At 43.1% G+C, this 16,189-nt stretch overlaps 1 protein-coding gene across 1 annotated transcript in view; it reads right to left on the bottom strand.

The window, feature by feature from the left end:
• LOC115109513 (low-density lipoprotein receptor class A domain-containing protein 3-like) overlaps positions 1-16,189 on the bottom strand; it is a 117,380-nt gene that overhangs the window by 51,489 nt on the left and 49,702 nt on the right. Inside the window, exon 2 of the mRNA XM_029634470.2 lies at positions 10,690-10,836. Within this exon, the coding sequence (XP_029490330.1) occupies positions 10,690-10,836 (147 nt within the window). The remainder of the gene's footprint in view (positions 1-10,689; positions 10,837-16,189) is intronic.

Here is a 16,189-nt window from a genome sequence, read left to right on the forward strand (position 1 = left end):
ATTGGAAAACAATCCTGTGGCTATTTCCAAATACTCCGGTATACGGTATATACGTTATACCACCCAAACGTACTCTCTATTATGCATGGAAATACTTTGGAACAGATTGAAATCACTTGGAGCTGATATGCTGGTGTTTTTACAGTCTTTTTATTTTCTAATAATAACTTTTAAATGTTTGTTTTTTTGCTCAGAAAACTTGGAGGGGCCAGTTGGGGAACCCTGCCCTACAGAGAAACATAGATATGGCCTCACAACTAGAGATATGAAACATGAGGTGGCAAACATCCTCTCTATCAAACTAGCAGCAGCTCATATCGCAGGTGACACATATTTCCTGTTGCTGCGTTGGCAGAAAGGAAGCAAGGTTAACACTAATGGTTGTCATAGTGATAAGGGTAGCCATGCATACAGATAGGCAAGGAAGAACCGAGACAAGCAGAAGTGGAAAGCATGTGTAGTACTGGTATGGGGGTGGATAGACAGTGCATGTTGAGTGAAGGCACAGCTCTAAACAACAGGTTTGTACTAAAAATGAATCCCCAATGTGTCACTATGCTTTCAACCATCTAATAGAACAACCAAATTCCAATTGGAAAACAATGTTTGATTTTTGGTGTAGTCATTAAAATGGGTTATCACTGCACTTTCGACCATTTAAAGCACAACAAAGTTAAAATGGGAATACAATGGCAGATATTTTGTATTTATACAACAACGTCATGTCTTTTCACTGTGCTTCATAAATATGTTTTATTGTCACATGCACCAGACAGGTGCCGTGAAATGTTTTGTTTTAAAGGGTAAGTCATAGTAGTACGGTGCCCCTGGAGCAAATTAAGATTAAGTACCTTGCTCAAGGGCAAATCGACAGATTTTTCACAATGTCGGCTCGAGTATTTAAAAAGCATCCAATTTGTTTACAAATGTATAATTGACATGTTGGATTCACGTCTCCATCTCAAACAAACATCTAAGTTAAAGAATAGGACTGCATCTAATCAAACTTTAAATGCACTTTAAATATATTTTATTTGATTTAGTCTTATTCTTGAACCCTGGGTTAAATTGAAACAACAGCTGTTAATGACTTCGCAAACGCTATATGGACCTAAATAGCATTGTTGTAGTCGGGTCACTAAACCTCAAGTCCAAGTCGAGTCCAAATTCTCCAGTGCTCGAGTCGGAGTCACAGTATATCGCCACAACTTCATGAAAAAACAACAACTAATTTACTATTCATCACTATCTCCAAAGTTTTACTCAATACCTGTGTTTAATTTCTTATTTACTGCATAAATAAATTGTAAGTCAAGCTCTCACTTTTTTATAATTGCCCACTGATATGTGTGTAGGTTGACTAAAGGGAGGCTTGTCAAAACCTGGTTAACCACTATTATTGAACACGGAATCAGTCCATGCAACTTATTATGTGATTTGTTAAGCAAATTTTTACTCCTGAACTTATTTACTGTAGGCTTGTCATAACAAAGGGGTTGAATACTTATTGACTCAAGACATTTCAGCTTTAAATTAAATCTATTCATTTAAAAGAAATTCTACAAACAAAATTCCACTTTGACATTATTGGGTATTGCGTGTAGATCAGTGACACAAATGTTCAATTGAGTACATTTTAAATTCAGGCTGTAACGCAAAAAAATGTGGAAGAAGTAAAAGTGTGAATACTTTCTGAAGGCTCTGTAAATAGTAGGCTGTTGACTGTTGGTTACGAGGAAAGCAAATGAGTCTCTTGCACGATGTTTAGCCTATGATCGTAGGTGGAGTCGGAGTGGAGTCTGCCTGCCCACAATATATACCTGCTCCCCCGCAGCTCACTAGCTGATTTAGACTGTGTGTTCTTCCTTCCCACTGCTAGAGAACAGAACCCTCGATGCGCTGCGCACTCAGTTTATCTAATATTCTGCTTATGAAGGTAGCCTATCCAGTCCAAGCAAATGACAAGTCACGAGAAGGCGAGTCCGAGTCAACAATGGTCGAGAAGGCGAGTCCGAGTCCAAGTTAGAGTCACCAATGGTCGAGTCCAAGTTGAGGACTCGAGTACTACAACACAGCTAAATATTATCATTGATTATATATTTGACTTAATTCAAAGGTATGGTTACATTTCATTTTCTCTGTTAAAACTACCCATTGGAATGACTTCGATAGCAACAGTGAATCTATTAATTTGTTAAAATCATTCTCACGATAAGCACATTGGTAGTTGTCAGTGACAAATATCAAAGCTAAGCAGGGCTGGGCTTGGTTATTCTGTAATAACCTTAGTGATCACTGTTTTACAGCCTGTGTTCGTAATGGCTGCTCAGTGAAATAACCTGTCCTGATTTGACACGCTTGCTAAAAAACTTTAATAAGCAAGCTTTCCTTCATGAACTGGCCTCTGTAAAAATGGGATAGAATCAGCTTGATCTCCTCTTTCGAAGACGCATGGACCTTCCTTTTTAATATTTTCAGTGGTATTGATAACAAACACGCCCCCATAAAGAAAATAAGAATTAAAAACAGGTTCAGTCCCTGGTTTGACCGTGATCTTGTAGAGTTACTCCACCTCAAGAATTGCATTTGGTGGAAGGCTCGGCACACGCATACTCAGGCTGACTGGCCATCGTTCAGGCAAATGAGAAATAAGTGCACTCAGGCTATCCGGAAGGCCAAAGTTAGTTACTTTAAAACCTGTTAGGGATGATGCGAATTTTCGCAGCTTTTTGTAAAAAATTGCGCAACATTTCAACGTCCTGCTACTCATGCCAGGAATATAGTATATGCATATGATACGTATGTGTGTATAGAAAACACTCTGAAGTCTCTAAAACTGGTTAAATCATGTCTGTGGCTATAACAGAACGTGTTTAGAAGTAAAAATCCCAGGGAAAACTGTTCACCAAAAACACACAAAAAATATTCATCCGCCAGTCAATGTATTGTCTAAGGCGATAGAAAATAGATGAGGTTCCGTTTACAATGCCTACAGCTTCCACACGATGTCGCCAGTACTGACATTTCCTTGCAGGTTTATCCTTGGTGGGATGACGTATAGGCACTTCCTGTCTTGGGGTGCACCGGAGGAAGTTATGAAAGTGAAAAAATGGACGATGATTTCAAGACTTGCTGCTATCGAATACAGATCGCCCCGTGATCAATTTGATCGATTATTAACGTTTATTAATACCTAAAGTTGGTTTACAAAAGTAGTTTGAAGTGATTTGTAAAAGTCTATAGGCAACTTTTTTAATTTCAAAAAGTGACGTTGCGTCTTGTAAAGGTGAATTTTCCTGGATCAGACCGGCCTTCATAAATGGACATTTTAGGTATACAATGACGGATTTAATCGGGAAAAAGACCCAATTGTGATGTTTATGGGACTTAATATAGGAGTGCCAACAAAGAAGCTCGTCAAAGTTCATGAATGTTTTATATTTTATTTCTGCGTTTTGGGTAGCGCCGGCTACCGCTAAATCTTTTGTTTAGGTCTCGTTCAGGTATTTCGGGGGGTGCATGCTATCAGATAATAGCTTCTCATGCTTTCGCCGAAAAGCATTTTACAAATCTGACATGTTGGCTAGATTCACAACGAGTGTAGCTTTAATTGAGTACCTTGCATGTGTGTTTTAATAAACGTTTTATCGAGTACTACAGGTGGCGCTCTGAAATTTCACGGATTTTGGTTCCTGTACAGGTTCCTGACAGTTGTGGCTGCTTTGTGTGATGTATTGTTGTTGTCTGTGCCCAAAAATGTTTGTACATGTTTTGTGCTGCTACCATGTTGTGTTGCTACTATGTTGTTGTCATGTTGTGTTGCTACCATGCTGTGTTGCTACCTTGCTATGTTGTTGTCTTAGGTCTCTCCTTATGTAGTGTTGTCACTCTTGTTGTGATGTGTGTTTTGTCCTATATTTACATTGTATTTATTTTAAATCCCAGGCCCCCATCCCCGCAGGAGGCCTTTTGGTAGGCCATCATTCTTAATAAGAATTTGTTCTTAACTGACCTGCCTAGTTAAATAAAAATTAAATTAAATTTTAAAAACCCTGGATGGATACCAAAGGGATAGCTGTAGATAGGCCAACTCTCCAGTAGGAGATACTGCCCAAACAATAGATTTTTTTTCTGATAGTGAATATAACGTTGAAGATCTGATGTTGTTTCAAAGGTACAATTTCATTGATGACTTTTTGCAAATCCAATTTATTTTCCACATGGATTCCACGTCACAATACATTGAAAAAAAATGTTGATTTCACCAGTTTGTTCCCAGTGGGTAGACAAGAGGAATCAGAGTGTATATCAGTTCCAGCAGCTATAATGAAGCTCTTCTCTCCTCCTCCTACCCACACAGAGAGCCAGCCACACAGCCAGCCACATATAATAGAGCGGGGATGTTTGTTGGGAATTTGGAGGGGCAGTTACTGGAGATGTCAGGTGACACAACCATCTATTGCAGGATAATAAAGTCCACTTACGCCCGGTGTCTCAGGCATTGTGTGTATGTCTGTGTGTGTATTTACAGGTAACTGCCAAAATATTGGAAACACTTCAGTAAATGAGGGATACAAAGTAGTGTATTCAGAAAGTATTCACACCCCTTGACTTTTTCCACATTTTGTTGTTACAGCCTAAATTTTAAATTAAATAAATGTATATTTTGTGTCACTGGCCTACACACAATACCCTGGGGCGGCAGGTAGCCTAGAGGTTAATAGCATTGGGCCTGTAACTGAAAGGTTGCAAGATGGAAAAATCATCTGTTCTGGCCAAGGCAGTTAACCCCCACAACAACTTCTCTTTGGATGCCGAAGACGTCGACTAATCCCGCACTGCTCTGATTCAGAGGGGTTGGGTTAAATGCAGAAGATGCATTCAGTTGTGCAACTGATTAGGTATCCCTTTTCTCAAAATGGAATTAGGTTTTTGAACTTTTTACAAATTAATAGAAAATTAAAAGCTGAAATGTTTTGAGTCAATAAGTATTCATCCCCTTTGTTATGGCAAGCCTTAATATGGTCAGGAGTAAAAATGTGCTTAATAAGTCACATAATGGTGCATGGTGTGCAATAACTGTGACAACTGTACCTTTCGGACTCTGATCTGGATCACAGACCTCTGCCTGCCCTGACACTGAGCCCGCCTGCCTTTCTGTACCTTTCGGACTCTGATCTGGATCACAGACCTCTGCCTGCCCTGACACTGAGCCCGCCTGCCGTTCTGTACCTTTCGGACTCTGATCTGGATCACAGACCTCTGCCTGCCCTGACACTGAGCCCGCCTGCCGTTCTGTACCTTTTGGACTCTGATCTGGATCACAGACCTCTGCCTGCCCTGACACTGAGCCCGCCTGCCGTTCTGTACCTTTCGGACTCTGATCTGGATCACAGACCTCTGCCTGCCCTGACACTGAGCCCGCCTGCCGTTCTGTACCTTTCGGACTCTGATCTGGATCACAGACCTCTGCCTGCCCTTGACCTGTTGTTTGCCTGCCCCCTATTTTTGTAATAAACTTTTGTTACTTCGAACTGTCTGCATCTGGGTCTTATCCTGAGGTCTGACAGTATGAACTGGCCATGACTGACCAAACAGACTCGGACCAGATCCGCAACGCCATCTTCACTCAAGGAGCCACCATTGGGAGACACGAGGAGTTACTCCTAGGTCTTATGGACGGATTCCAGACCTTGGCAGACCGCCATGACTGTGCATTGAATACATTGCTGGAGCAATTCCGCGGATTATCTGTGCGGCCGCCGGCCACGACAGTAGCATCCCAGCCCCCGAGTAACACCACTGTCAGCAGTGCGTCTCTCCAGGCCACCCTGGCTTCCCGAGCACCCTGCTTACCTACTCCAGATTGCGTCGCTGGAGGGTCAGGAACCCGTTGGGTGTTTCTCTCCCAGTGTTCCCTCATCTTCGAGCTGTAGTCCTTGTCCTTCCCCTCGGACCGCTCAAAGATAGCGTATCTCATAACGCTAATGTCCGGGAGCGCTCTCGCCTGGGCTACTGCGGTGTGGGAACAACAATCTGCCATGCGTTTCAGCCTGGATGAGTTCGTGGCTGAGGTGAAAAAAGTTTTAGATTCTCGGTTGTCCGGGAGAGTCAGCCCGGAAGTTACTTCAGCTTCGCCAAGACTCCCGCAGTGTGAGGGACTATGCGGTTGATTTCCGCACGTTGGCTACCGAGAGTGCCTGGAACCCGGACTCCCTGTTTGACACATTCCTTCATGGATTATCGGAGGAGGTTAAGGACAGGCTCGCAGCCGGGGAGCTGCCTACGGATCTCGATTCGCTCATCGCCTTGACCATCCGGATCGATGGCCGGCTAGGAGAACGTAGGAGGGAGAGGAGGTCCGATTCCGGTCCCAATTGCTCGCCCAAGGATCTCACCTTGCCCTAGAGGAACTTTGGAAGTCACTGGTGTCTACATCCCAGAGAGGATCCGATCTTACCAGAGTTCTGCCGAGAATCTCTGAGGTCTGCTGACTCGCCTTTTTCGGAGCCTATGCAACTCGGCAGAGCTAGGCTGTCTCCAGCCGAACACTTATGCAGACTTAACACCCAGAGTTGTCTGTACTGTGGAACTGCCGGTCATTATGTGTCTACCTGTCCTTTAAAGAGACCAGGCTCATCAGTCGGTACAAGTACTTTGGTGGGCCATGCAGAGAGTTTTCTTCTGCCCTTACTCGCACCCCTCTCCATGCCATCCTCCTGTGGGGTGACCAGTCTAAATCTCTCCGGGTTCTCAAGGACTCTGGGGCCGACAAGAGTTTCATGGATGCCACCCTGGTGTCTGAGCTGGGCATCCTCACTCAGCCTCACTCCAGTCCCCTGGACGTTAGAGCACTGGATGCGCGCTCTATAGGCAGGGTTACCCACAATACTACTCCTATTCACCTGCGTGTGTCCGGGAACCACAGTGAGACTATACAGTTATACACCTCCCCCGCCGGCGCAGGTTTCTTCTTTGTTGAGAAGAAGGACAAAATTCTGCGCCCGTACATCAACTACTAGGGCCTCAATGACATCCCGGTTAAGAACTGCTACCCGCTACCACTTATCGCCTCAGCTTTTGAGCTGCTCAGTCCCCTCCTGTCCTCCCTGTTCACTCATAACTGCACGGCCAGGCACAACTCCAACACCATCATTAAGTTTGCTAATAACACAACAGTGGTAGGCCTGATCACCGACAAAGATGAGACATCCTATAGGGAGGTCGTCAGAGACCTGACCATGTCTCATTGACGGGGCTGTAGTGGAGCAGTTCCTTGGCGTCCACATCACAAACAAACTAAAATGGTCCAAGGACACTAAGACAGTGGTGAAGAGGGCACGACAAAACCTATTCCCCCCCAAGAGACTGAAAAGATTTGGCATGGGTCCTCAGATCCTCAAAAGGTTTTACAGCTGCACCATCGAGAGCATCCTGACGGGTTGCATCACTGCCTGGTATGGCAACTGCTCGGCCTCTGACCTCAAGGCACTACAGAGGGTAGTGTGTACGGCCCAGTACATCACCAGGGCCAAGCTTCCTGCCATCCAGGACCTCTATACCAGGCGGTGTCAAAGACTCCAGCGACCCTAGTCATAGACTGTTCTCTCTGCTACCGCACGGCAAGCGGTACCAGAGAGCCAAGTCTAGGTCCAAGAGGCTTCTAAACAGCTTCTACCCCCAAGCCATAAGACTCCTGAACAGCTAATCAAATGGCTACCCAGACTATTTATCCCATCCCCCACGCTGCTACTACTCTCTGTTATCATCTATGTATAGCCACTTTAATAACCCTACCTGCATGCACATAATTACCTCAATTACATCGACACCGGTGCCCCCGCACATTGACACATTGACTCTGTACCGGTACCCCCTGTATATAGCCCCACTACTGTTATTTGCTGCTCTTTAATTGCTTGTTTTTCTTATCTTTAACAAATGTATTTTTTTAGGTATTTTCTTAACTCTGCATTGTTAATTAAGGGCTTGTAAGTAAGCATTTCACTGTAAGGTCAACAAAATTTGATTTGACGTGTGTGTGTGTGTGTGTGTGTGTGTGTGTGTGTGTGTGTGTGTCAAGGAGGAGACAGACAAAAACAACTAAATTCTCAGACAAAGGAGTAGGGATATCTATAAGGTATTTTAATACCAATGCATCCACTCGGCTTCAGTGTCAATTAGAGTAACTTCATGCGAACCCATTCACATTGTTTCAGCATCAATTCAAATGATTTCATACGAAGGCGATCACTGCACGTTAGCATCAGTGCAATGGTGAGGTTAAAACTCTTGACAGAGCAGAGAGCTGTCTGAAGAACCAAGCCTAACTTAACCTGTCTGCTCTGCCAAGGCCAGGAGGTGAAGTGATGGAAGTGAAGGGGATGGGTTAGATGGATTACAGAGACCTCAGGCTGAGAGAGGAAAGGAGGGAGGAGGACAATTCTGTCCAAAAAAAGTTGTACGGAAATGAGAGAGAGAGAGAGAGGTAGTCAGAGAGTAGAAAGGAGTAGGGAGAGAGAGAGAGAGACAAAGAGAGAGACAAAGAGAGAGACAAAGAGAGAGACAGAGAGAGAGACAAAGAGAGAGACAAATAGAGAGACAGAGAGACCGAGACAGAGAGAGACAAAGAGAGAGACAAATAGAGAGAGACAAATAGAGAGAGAGACAAAGAGAGAGACAGAGAGAGAGAAAGAGAGAGACAGAGAGAGAAAGAGAGAGACAGAGAGAGAAAAGAGAGACAGAGAGAGAGACAAAGAGAGAGACAGAGAGAGAGACAAAGAGAGAGACAGAGAGAGAGACAAAGAGAGAGACAGAGGGAGAGACAGAGAGAGAGACTAATAGAGAGACAAAGAGAGAGACAGAGAGAGAGACAGAGAGAGAGAGATAAATAGAGAGACAAAGAGAGAGACAAATAGAGAGGGAGACAAATAGAGAGAGAGACAAAGAGAGACAGAGAGAGAGACAGAGAGAGAGACAAATAGAGAGACAAAGAGAGAGACAAAGAGAGAGACAGAGAGAGAGAGATAAATAGAGAGACAAAGAGAGAGACAGAGAGACCGAGACAGAGAGAGACAAAGAGAGAGACAAATAGAGAGGGAGACAAATAGAGAGAGACAAATAGAGAGAGAGCGAAAGAGAGAGCGAAAGAGAGAACTCCAGTGTGACGTGTCATCTTGGAAATCAGGGTCCCGTTGGCAAAATTTGAGTTGTCTGGTGACTCCCTGAGCTGCCACAGCAAACAGAGAGTGTTGGCGAAGAAGGGATGGAAGGAGAGGACAAGGGGTAGGGCAGTGTGTGTGTGTGTGTGTGTGTGTGTGTGTGTGTGTGTGTGTGTGTGTGTGTGTGTGTGTGTGTGTGTGTGTGTGTGTGTGTGTGTGCGTGCGAGCATTGGGTTATGAGAGTTAGGGGGGTGTGTAAACTGGGGCTGAGCCACATGTACATTTCCCAGAGGCGTCTTAAAGTCTCAGCAGAACCAGAAGGGAAGGGGGTGAGTAGATGTTTGGCAGGGACCTAACACCCGTCCCACCCAACATGAGGAGGAAACATGTTCCTTAATTGGAGAAAAATAATTAGGTGAGTGAAAGATAGGGTAACAGTCAGAGGGGAATGAGGGGGAAAACCCACCTGGAGATGAAGAGAGGGGGAGAGAGAGAGAGGGACTGAGGGGGAAAACCCACCTGGAGATGAAGAGAGGGGGAGAGAGAGAGAGCAAGAGCAAGAGCAAGAGCGAGCAAGAGAGAGAGAGAGAGAGAAATGGGATACTTGTAGACATATTCACTTAAGAAGGGAGAATGAGACGGGGTGTGGTGGGGGTGTCGATGCATCGACTTGAGATGGGAGTTCCCCTTAAAGGGGTAATCCGCAATTGCTACATCCATTTTTGTACTTGTTAATTCACGATATGTACCCATTGATTCTTGAAGAATATAACTTAGAAAGGCCTCAGGTGCTTAGTTAAACTGACTTACCCCATCAGAACCCAAAATATAAGGTTGTTTTACTCCAATGTGTGTGTACATTTACTTTGTTTACAAACACTGTATATAGGCCCAAAACATGACTAAAACTATAATTTGGATATCATGGATGATCAGTCCTTGCATCCATCGCTCTGTCTATGAATTTGAGAGTGGTTACATTTCTCCAGCCCCATCCCTCTGATTTTTACCAAAACAGGGGTAGGGAAATGCTTTGTTATTGTTTCTACTGCTGATTGCCTCTTTAAATATGTCAGGAGCTCAAAGTCAATGCTTATCAACATTCCCATCTTTATGTGGAGAGGGGGGATAGAGAGAGAGAGGGGCGAGAGAGAGAGAGCGAGAGCGAGAGAGGTAGCAGGATAGACGAAAGCTCAATAAAGATCAAAGCCAAGCAACACTAGTAGGATCATGACTTTACTGGAATATATTACCGTGGTGTTACAGTAGTATTATAATGTGCTATTTCTACACACAGGCGTAATCGTCCATTGCTTTGATGGTATTAAGTTTCCCCAAGTGCTAAACTGGGGCTATGGGTTTGTTGGATAGGGGGATGGGAGTGAGGGGGGCTAGACAAGAAAGAAGGGGAGAAGCAAGAAGCGCAGGACTAAACCTGGTCTCTGGTAACCCTTAAAATGCTTAGAGAGAGAGAGAGAGAATGAGAGAGAATTAGAAAGTGGAGATGGTGAAAGGGAGCTGTACTCACGGCAGCCTTTCTCGTCGCTCTTGTCGAAGCAGTCGGGCAGTCCGTCACACTGCCACCCGCCTGGGACACACTTCCCGTCCCCACACATGAAGTTCCCTGGGATGTTACACTCTGTGGTGAAGTTGTTCCCCGGAAGGAGCTGGCTCTCTGTGGGAGAGGAGGAGCGGGAGGAGGAAAGGAGAAAATGGAGGAGAGGGGTGGAGGGGAGAGGAGGAGGATGATGAGGAAGAGGATGGGAAAGATGAGGAAGAGGACGAGGATGGGGAAGAAGATGAAAAGAAGGAGGAAGATGAAGTGGAAGAGGAAGAGGGAAATATTGTTACAATCTGAGAACTTGAACGGTAGAAGAATATTGCATTCAAAAGATAATAATCTCACAGTCAAAAGGCAGGCTATTATTATCTCCAAATGGAAAATATTAAAGCCATTCCTATATCAGTATCCAGGCAGGTCATAAAAACAGAGGATAGCATCATGAATACCAATATGAAAGTATGAAAGGGTCACATGGTGATAACAGTCAGTCTCTGAGTCAGTCTACTGCTGGCTAATATAAAGAAGGGCAGATAAGGACACACACATCAAGCGCACACACACACACATCAAGCACACACACACACATCAAGCGTGCACACACACACACATTTTCCATCTGATTTCCCTATCGCTAAATACGACAAAACTTGCTAAACTTGCGTGCATCATTGCATAGTGAAGACTCCTTTCTAGATTCCTATGGAGACTATGACCCATTTGCCTTAGAAGACAATATGGGTATGTATGGCATCAAGTACATTTGCAAAGCTCTTCCATTGCATGATCCATTGATCCACAAGCAGAGCAGCAGAGAAGCACAGTGGCCTGTGGGCACTGATTTTAAAGTTTAACAAACCATACAACTCTATGCACAATGACTACATTTAACAATTTACACTGAACATAACACATTTACTGAAAGAACTGTGCAGATGCAAAATTTGGTAACAGAATTATGGTAAAATCTCCCTCAGTTTTTGTGTCCACGCTTTCCAAAAACTCTGCTAGATCTCTGCTCCAAATTAGGAGTTACAGATGTTTGCAGAAAGAATTGGGGTGAAGTGGATTTACACCCGGTGATGGAATTGCGGCAACAGAATTTCATCATGGGTCCCTGATCTGTACTACACAGAAATGCATACTTTTGAATATGAATGTAATTTTAAATAGGTACAGAAATGTATAAATATGCAATATCCTTCTTTGCATATTTGGGTATTATTCTACACACTGGCTATTCTTTTAAAGAGCTCTGCCCCCAAACAAGACCACATTTGGTTGGTCCGGTCTGGACCAAATCTAAACCAATCATAGACATCTCTGTTTCACAAGTTTGGACATCAATGTACAGCACAGTAGAGTACAATAGAGTACAGTAAAGTTTTGTACAGTACAGCAGGGTTCAGTACATTCTGTGTACTCAACTCTAGTGTTCTCTACTGTGTAGTATACTGAACTCTACTTTACCTTACTGTACTGAACTATACATGTATTTGATTTGGTAACGGAATTGAGTTTTAATTACTTAATCATTCATAAACAAAAATGTATAACAGTAAAAACACGAACTAATTGATAGGTCTACCTTTAATTCTTACTTCTGTGAACTTCCATTATCCTCCCTCCTCATGACGGAGAGAAATTAGAAAATATCTTAAAGATATGTGGTTTTTAAGTAATGGAATTTGAACTGAGAGAAGGCAGAGAAATGTATCCGAAACTAAATATAAGTGTTGATATTAGTCAGGGGTCTTTACTTCAACATTCTTATGTTTTCATACGTTTCTCATACCTTTTAAGACTTTTCTGGTAGATGTTTTCTAAGACTCCTTTTCCATCTCTCTGACCAGAAATGAAAGCCTTTGCTTATTCCTAATTTTTAGGATGGGCAACTGTGGGAAAATGTACACACTACCAGTCCAAAGTTTCAGAACAAACCTACTCATTCAAGGGTTTTCTTTATTTTACTATTTTCTACATTGTAGAATAATAGTGAAGACATCAAAACTAGGAAATAACACATATTAGAATAATTTAGAAACCAAAAAAGTGTTAAACAAATCAAAATATATTTATTCAAATAGCCACCCTTTGCCTTGATGACAGCTTTGCACACTCTTGGCATTATCTCAACCAGCTTCACCTGGAATGCTTTCCCAACATTATTGAAGGAGTTCCCACATATGTAGAGCATTTGCTGGCAGCTTTTCCTTCCCTCTGCAGTCCGACTCATCCCAAATCATATACAGTGGGGAGAACAAGTATTTGATAACCTGCAAAATCGGCAGTGTTTCCTACTTACAAAGCATGTAGAGGTCTGTCATTTTTATCATAGGTACACTTCAACTGCGAGAGACGGAATCTAAATCAAAAATCCAGAAAATCACATTGTATGATTTTTAAGTAATTAATTTGCATTTTATTGCATGACATAAGTATTTGATCACCTACCAACCAGTAAGAATTCCGGCTCTCACAGACCTGTTAGTTTTTCTTTAAGAAGCCCTCCTGTTCTCCACTCATTACCTGTATTAACTGCACCTGTTTGAACACGTTACCTGTATAAAAGACACCTGTCCACACACTCAATCAAACAGACTCCAACCTCTCCACAATGACCAAGACCAGATAGCTGTGTAAGGACATCAGGGATAAAATTTTAGACCTGCACAAGGCTGGGATGGGCTACAGGACAATAGGCAAGCAGCTTGGTGAGAAAGCAACAACTGTTGGCGCAATTATTAGAAAATGGAAGAAGTTCAAGATGACAGTCAATCACCCTCGGTCTGGGGCTCCATGCAAGATCTCACCTCGTGGGGCATCAATGATCATGAGGAAGGTGAGGGATCAGCCCAGAACTACACGGCACGACCTGAAGAGAGCTGGGACCACAGTCTCAAAGAAAACCATTAGTAACACACTACGCCGTCATGGATTAAAATCCTGCAGCGCACGCAAGGTCCCCCTGCTTAAGCCAGTGCATGTCCAGGCCCGTCTGAAGTGTGCCAATGACCATCTGGATGATCCAGAGGAGGAATGGGAGAAGGTCATGTGATCTGATGAGACAAAAATATAGCTTTTTGGTCTAAACTCCACTCGCCGTGTTTGGAGGAAGAAGAAGGAGGAGTACAACCCCAAGAACACCATCCCAACCGTGAAGCATGGAGGTGGAAACATCATTCTTTGGGGATGCTTTTCGGCAAAGGGGACAGGACGACTACACCGTATTGAGGGGAGGATGGATGGGGCCATGTATCGAGAGATCTTGGCCAACAGTATCAAATACTTATGTCATGCAATACAATGCAAATTAATTACTTAAAAATCATAAAATGTGATTTTCTGGATTGTTGATTCCGTCTCTCACAGTTGAAGTGTACCTATGGTAAAAATTACAGACTTCTACATGCATTGTAAGTAGGAAAACCGGAAAAATCGGCAGTGTATCAAATACTTGTTCTCCCCACTGTATGTACTGTACCTTAATTTCAAAGGAATATAGACTCTTAGCTTTCATTTGACAGCCAATTTAACATGATCCTAAGAATTTCACATGTTGCTGCTCATGGGTCTTTTACATGGAAATGACCCTGTCTGATCTTTAATAAGTGGGATAGGGCAGAACTTGTTGATACACTCCAGCAATAGACTAATGAGTTAGAATGTAAACCATGTGCTGCTGGGCTGGCTGGCTGGGCTCTGACACTGTGGTGGGGAAGGACGCCCTTAAGTGATAATGCCCGAGAAGCCGGTGTTTGGAGGATTTTTCAACCACTCCACAAATGTCTTGCTAACAAACTATAGTTTTGGTTAGGACATCTACTATGTGCATGACACAAGTACATTTTCCAACAATTGTTTGCAGACAGATTATTTCACTGTATCACAATTCCAGTGGGTCAGAAGTTCACATACACTAAGTTGACTGTGCCTGTAAAAAGAATGGGAAAATCCAGAAAATTATGTCATGGCTTTCGAAGCTTCTGATAGGCAATTGACAACATTTGAGTCAATTGTCGTTGTACCTGTGGATGTATTTCATGGCATACCTTCAAACTCAGTGCCTCTTTGTCTGACACCATGGGAAAATCAAAAGAAATCAGCCAAGACCTCAGAAAGAAATTGTTGACCTCTACAAGTCTGGTTCATCCTTGGGAGCAATTTCCAAACGCCTGAAGGTACCACATTCATCTGTACAGACAATAGTACGCAAGTATAAACATCATGGGACCACACAGCCATCCTACCGCTCAGTTCTGTATCCAAGAGATGAACATACTTTGGTTGCGAAAAGTGCAAATCAATCCCAGAACAATAGCAAAGGACCCTGTGAAGATGCTGGAGGAAACAGGTACAAAAGTATCTATATCTACAGTAAAACGAGTCCTATATCGACATAACCTGAAAGGCTGCTCAGCAAGGAAGAAGCCACTGCTCCAAAACCGCCATAAAAAAGCCAGACTACGGTTTGCAACTGCACATGGGGACAAAGATCATACTTATTGGAGAAATGTCCTCTGGTCGAATGAAACAAAAATATAACTGTTTGGCCATAATGACATTGTTATGTTTGGAGGAAAAAGGGGGAGGTTTGCAAGCCAAAGAACAACATCCCAACCGTGAAGCACGGGGGTGGCAGCATCATGTTGTGGGGGTGCTTTGCTGCAGGAGGGACTGGTGCACTTCACAAAATAGAGGGCATCATGAGGCAGGAAAATGATGTGGATATATTGAAGCAACATCTCAAGACATCAGCCAGGAAGTTAAATCTTGGTCGCCAATGAGTCTTCCAAATGGACAATGGCCCCAAAGCATACCTCCAAAGTAAAATGGCTTAAGGACAACAAAGTCAAGGTATTGGAGTGGCCATCACAAAGCCATGACCTCAATCCCATAGAAAATGTGTGGGCAGAACTCAAGAAGTGTGTGCGAGCAAGGAGGCCTACAAACCTGACTCAGTTACACCAGCTCTGTCAGGTGGAATGGGCCAAAATTCACCCAACTTATTGTGGGAAGCTTGTGGAAGGATACCAGAAACATTTTACCCAAGTTAAACCATTTAAAGGCAATGCTACCAAATAATAATTGAGTGTATGTAAACTTCTGACCCACTGGGAATGTGATGAAAGAAATAAAAGCTGAAATAAATCACTCTACTACCATTCTGACATTTCACATTCTTAAAATAAAGTGGTGATCCTAACTGACCTAAAACAGGGAAATTTTACTGGGATTAAAAGTCAGGAATTGTGAAAAACTGAGTTTAAATGTATTTGGCTAAAGTTTTATACAACGGTTTACCAACATATTCAAATAATTATTTACATATTTTCATTAAAAACGTTATTTTGAGGAATGTATAAATTCTATTTCATCCTTCCACAAGATATAGTCCCGACACACATCTAGGGTTGCTACCCAAGCCAGCGGGTAGTTCATTCTATCCGGTTTGGTTGCTAGAGAC

Source organism: Oncorhynchus nerka, linkage group LG25 (genome assembly GCF_034236695.1).
Source record: "Oncorhynchus nerka isolate Pitt River linkage group LG25, Oner_Uvic_2.0, whole genome shotgun sequence".
Taxonomy (NCBI): Eukaryota; Metazoa; Chordata; class Actinopteri; order Salmoniformes; family Salmonidae; genus Oncorhynchus; species Oncorhynchus nerka.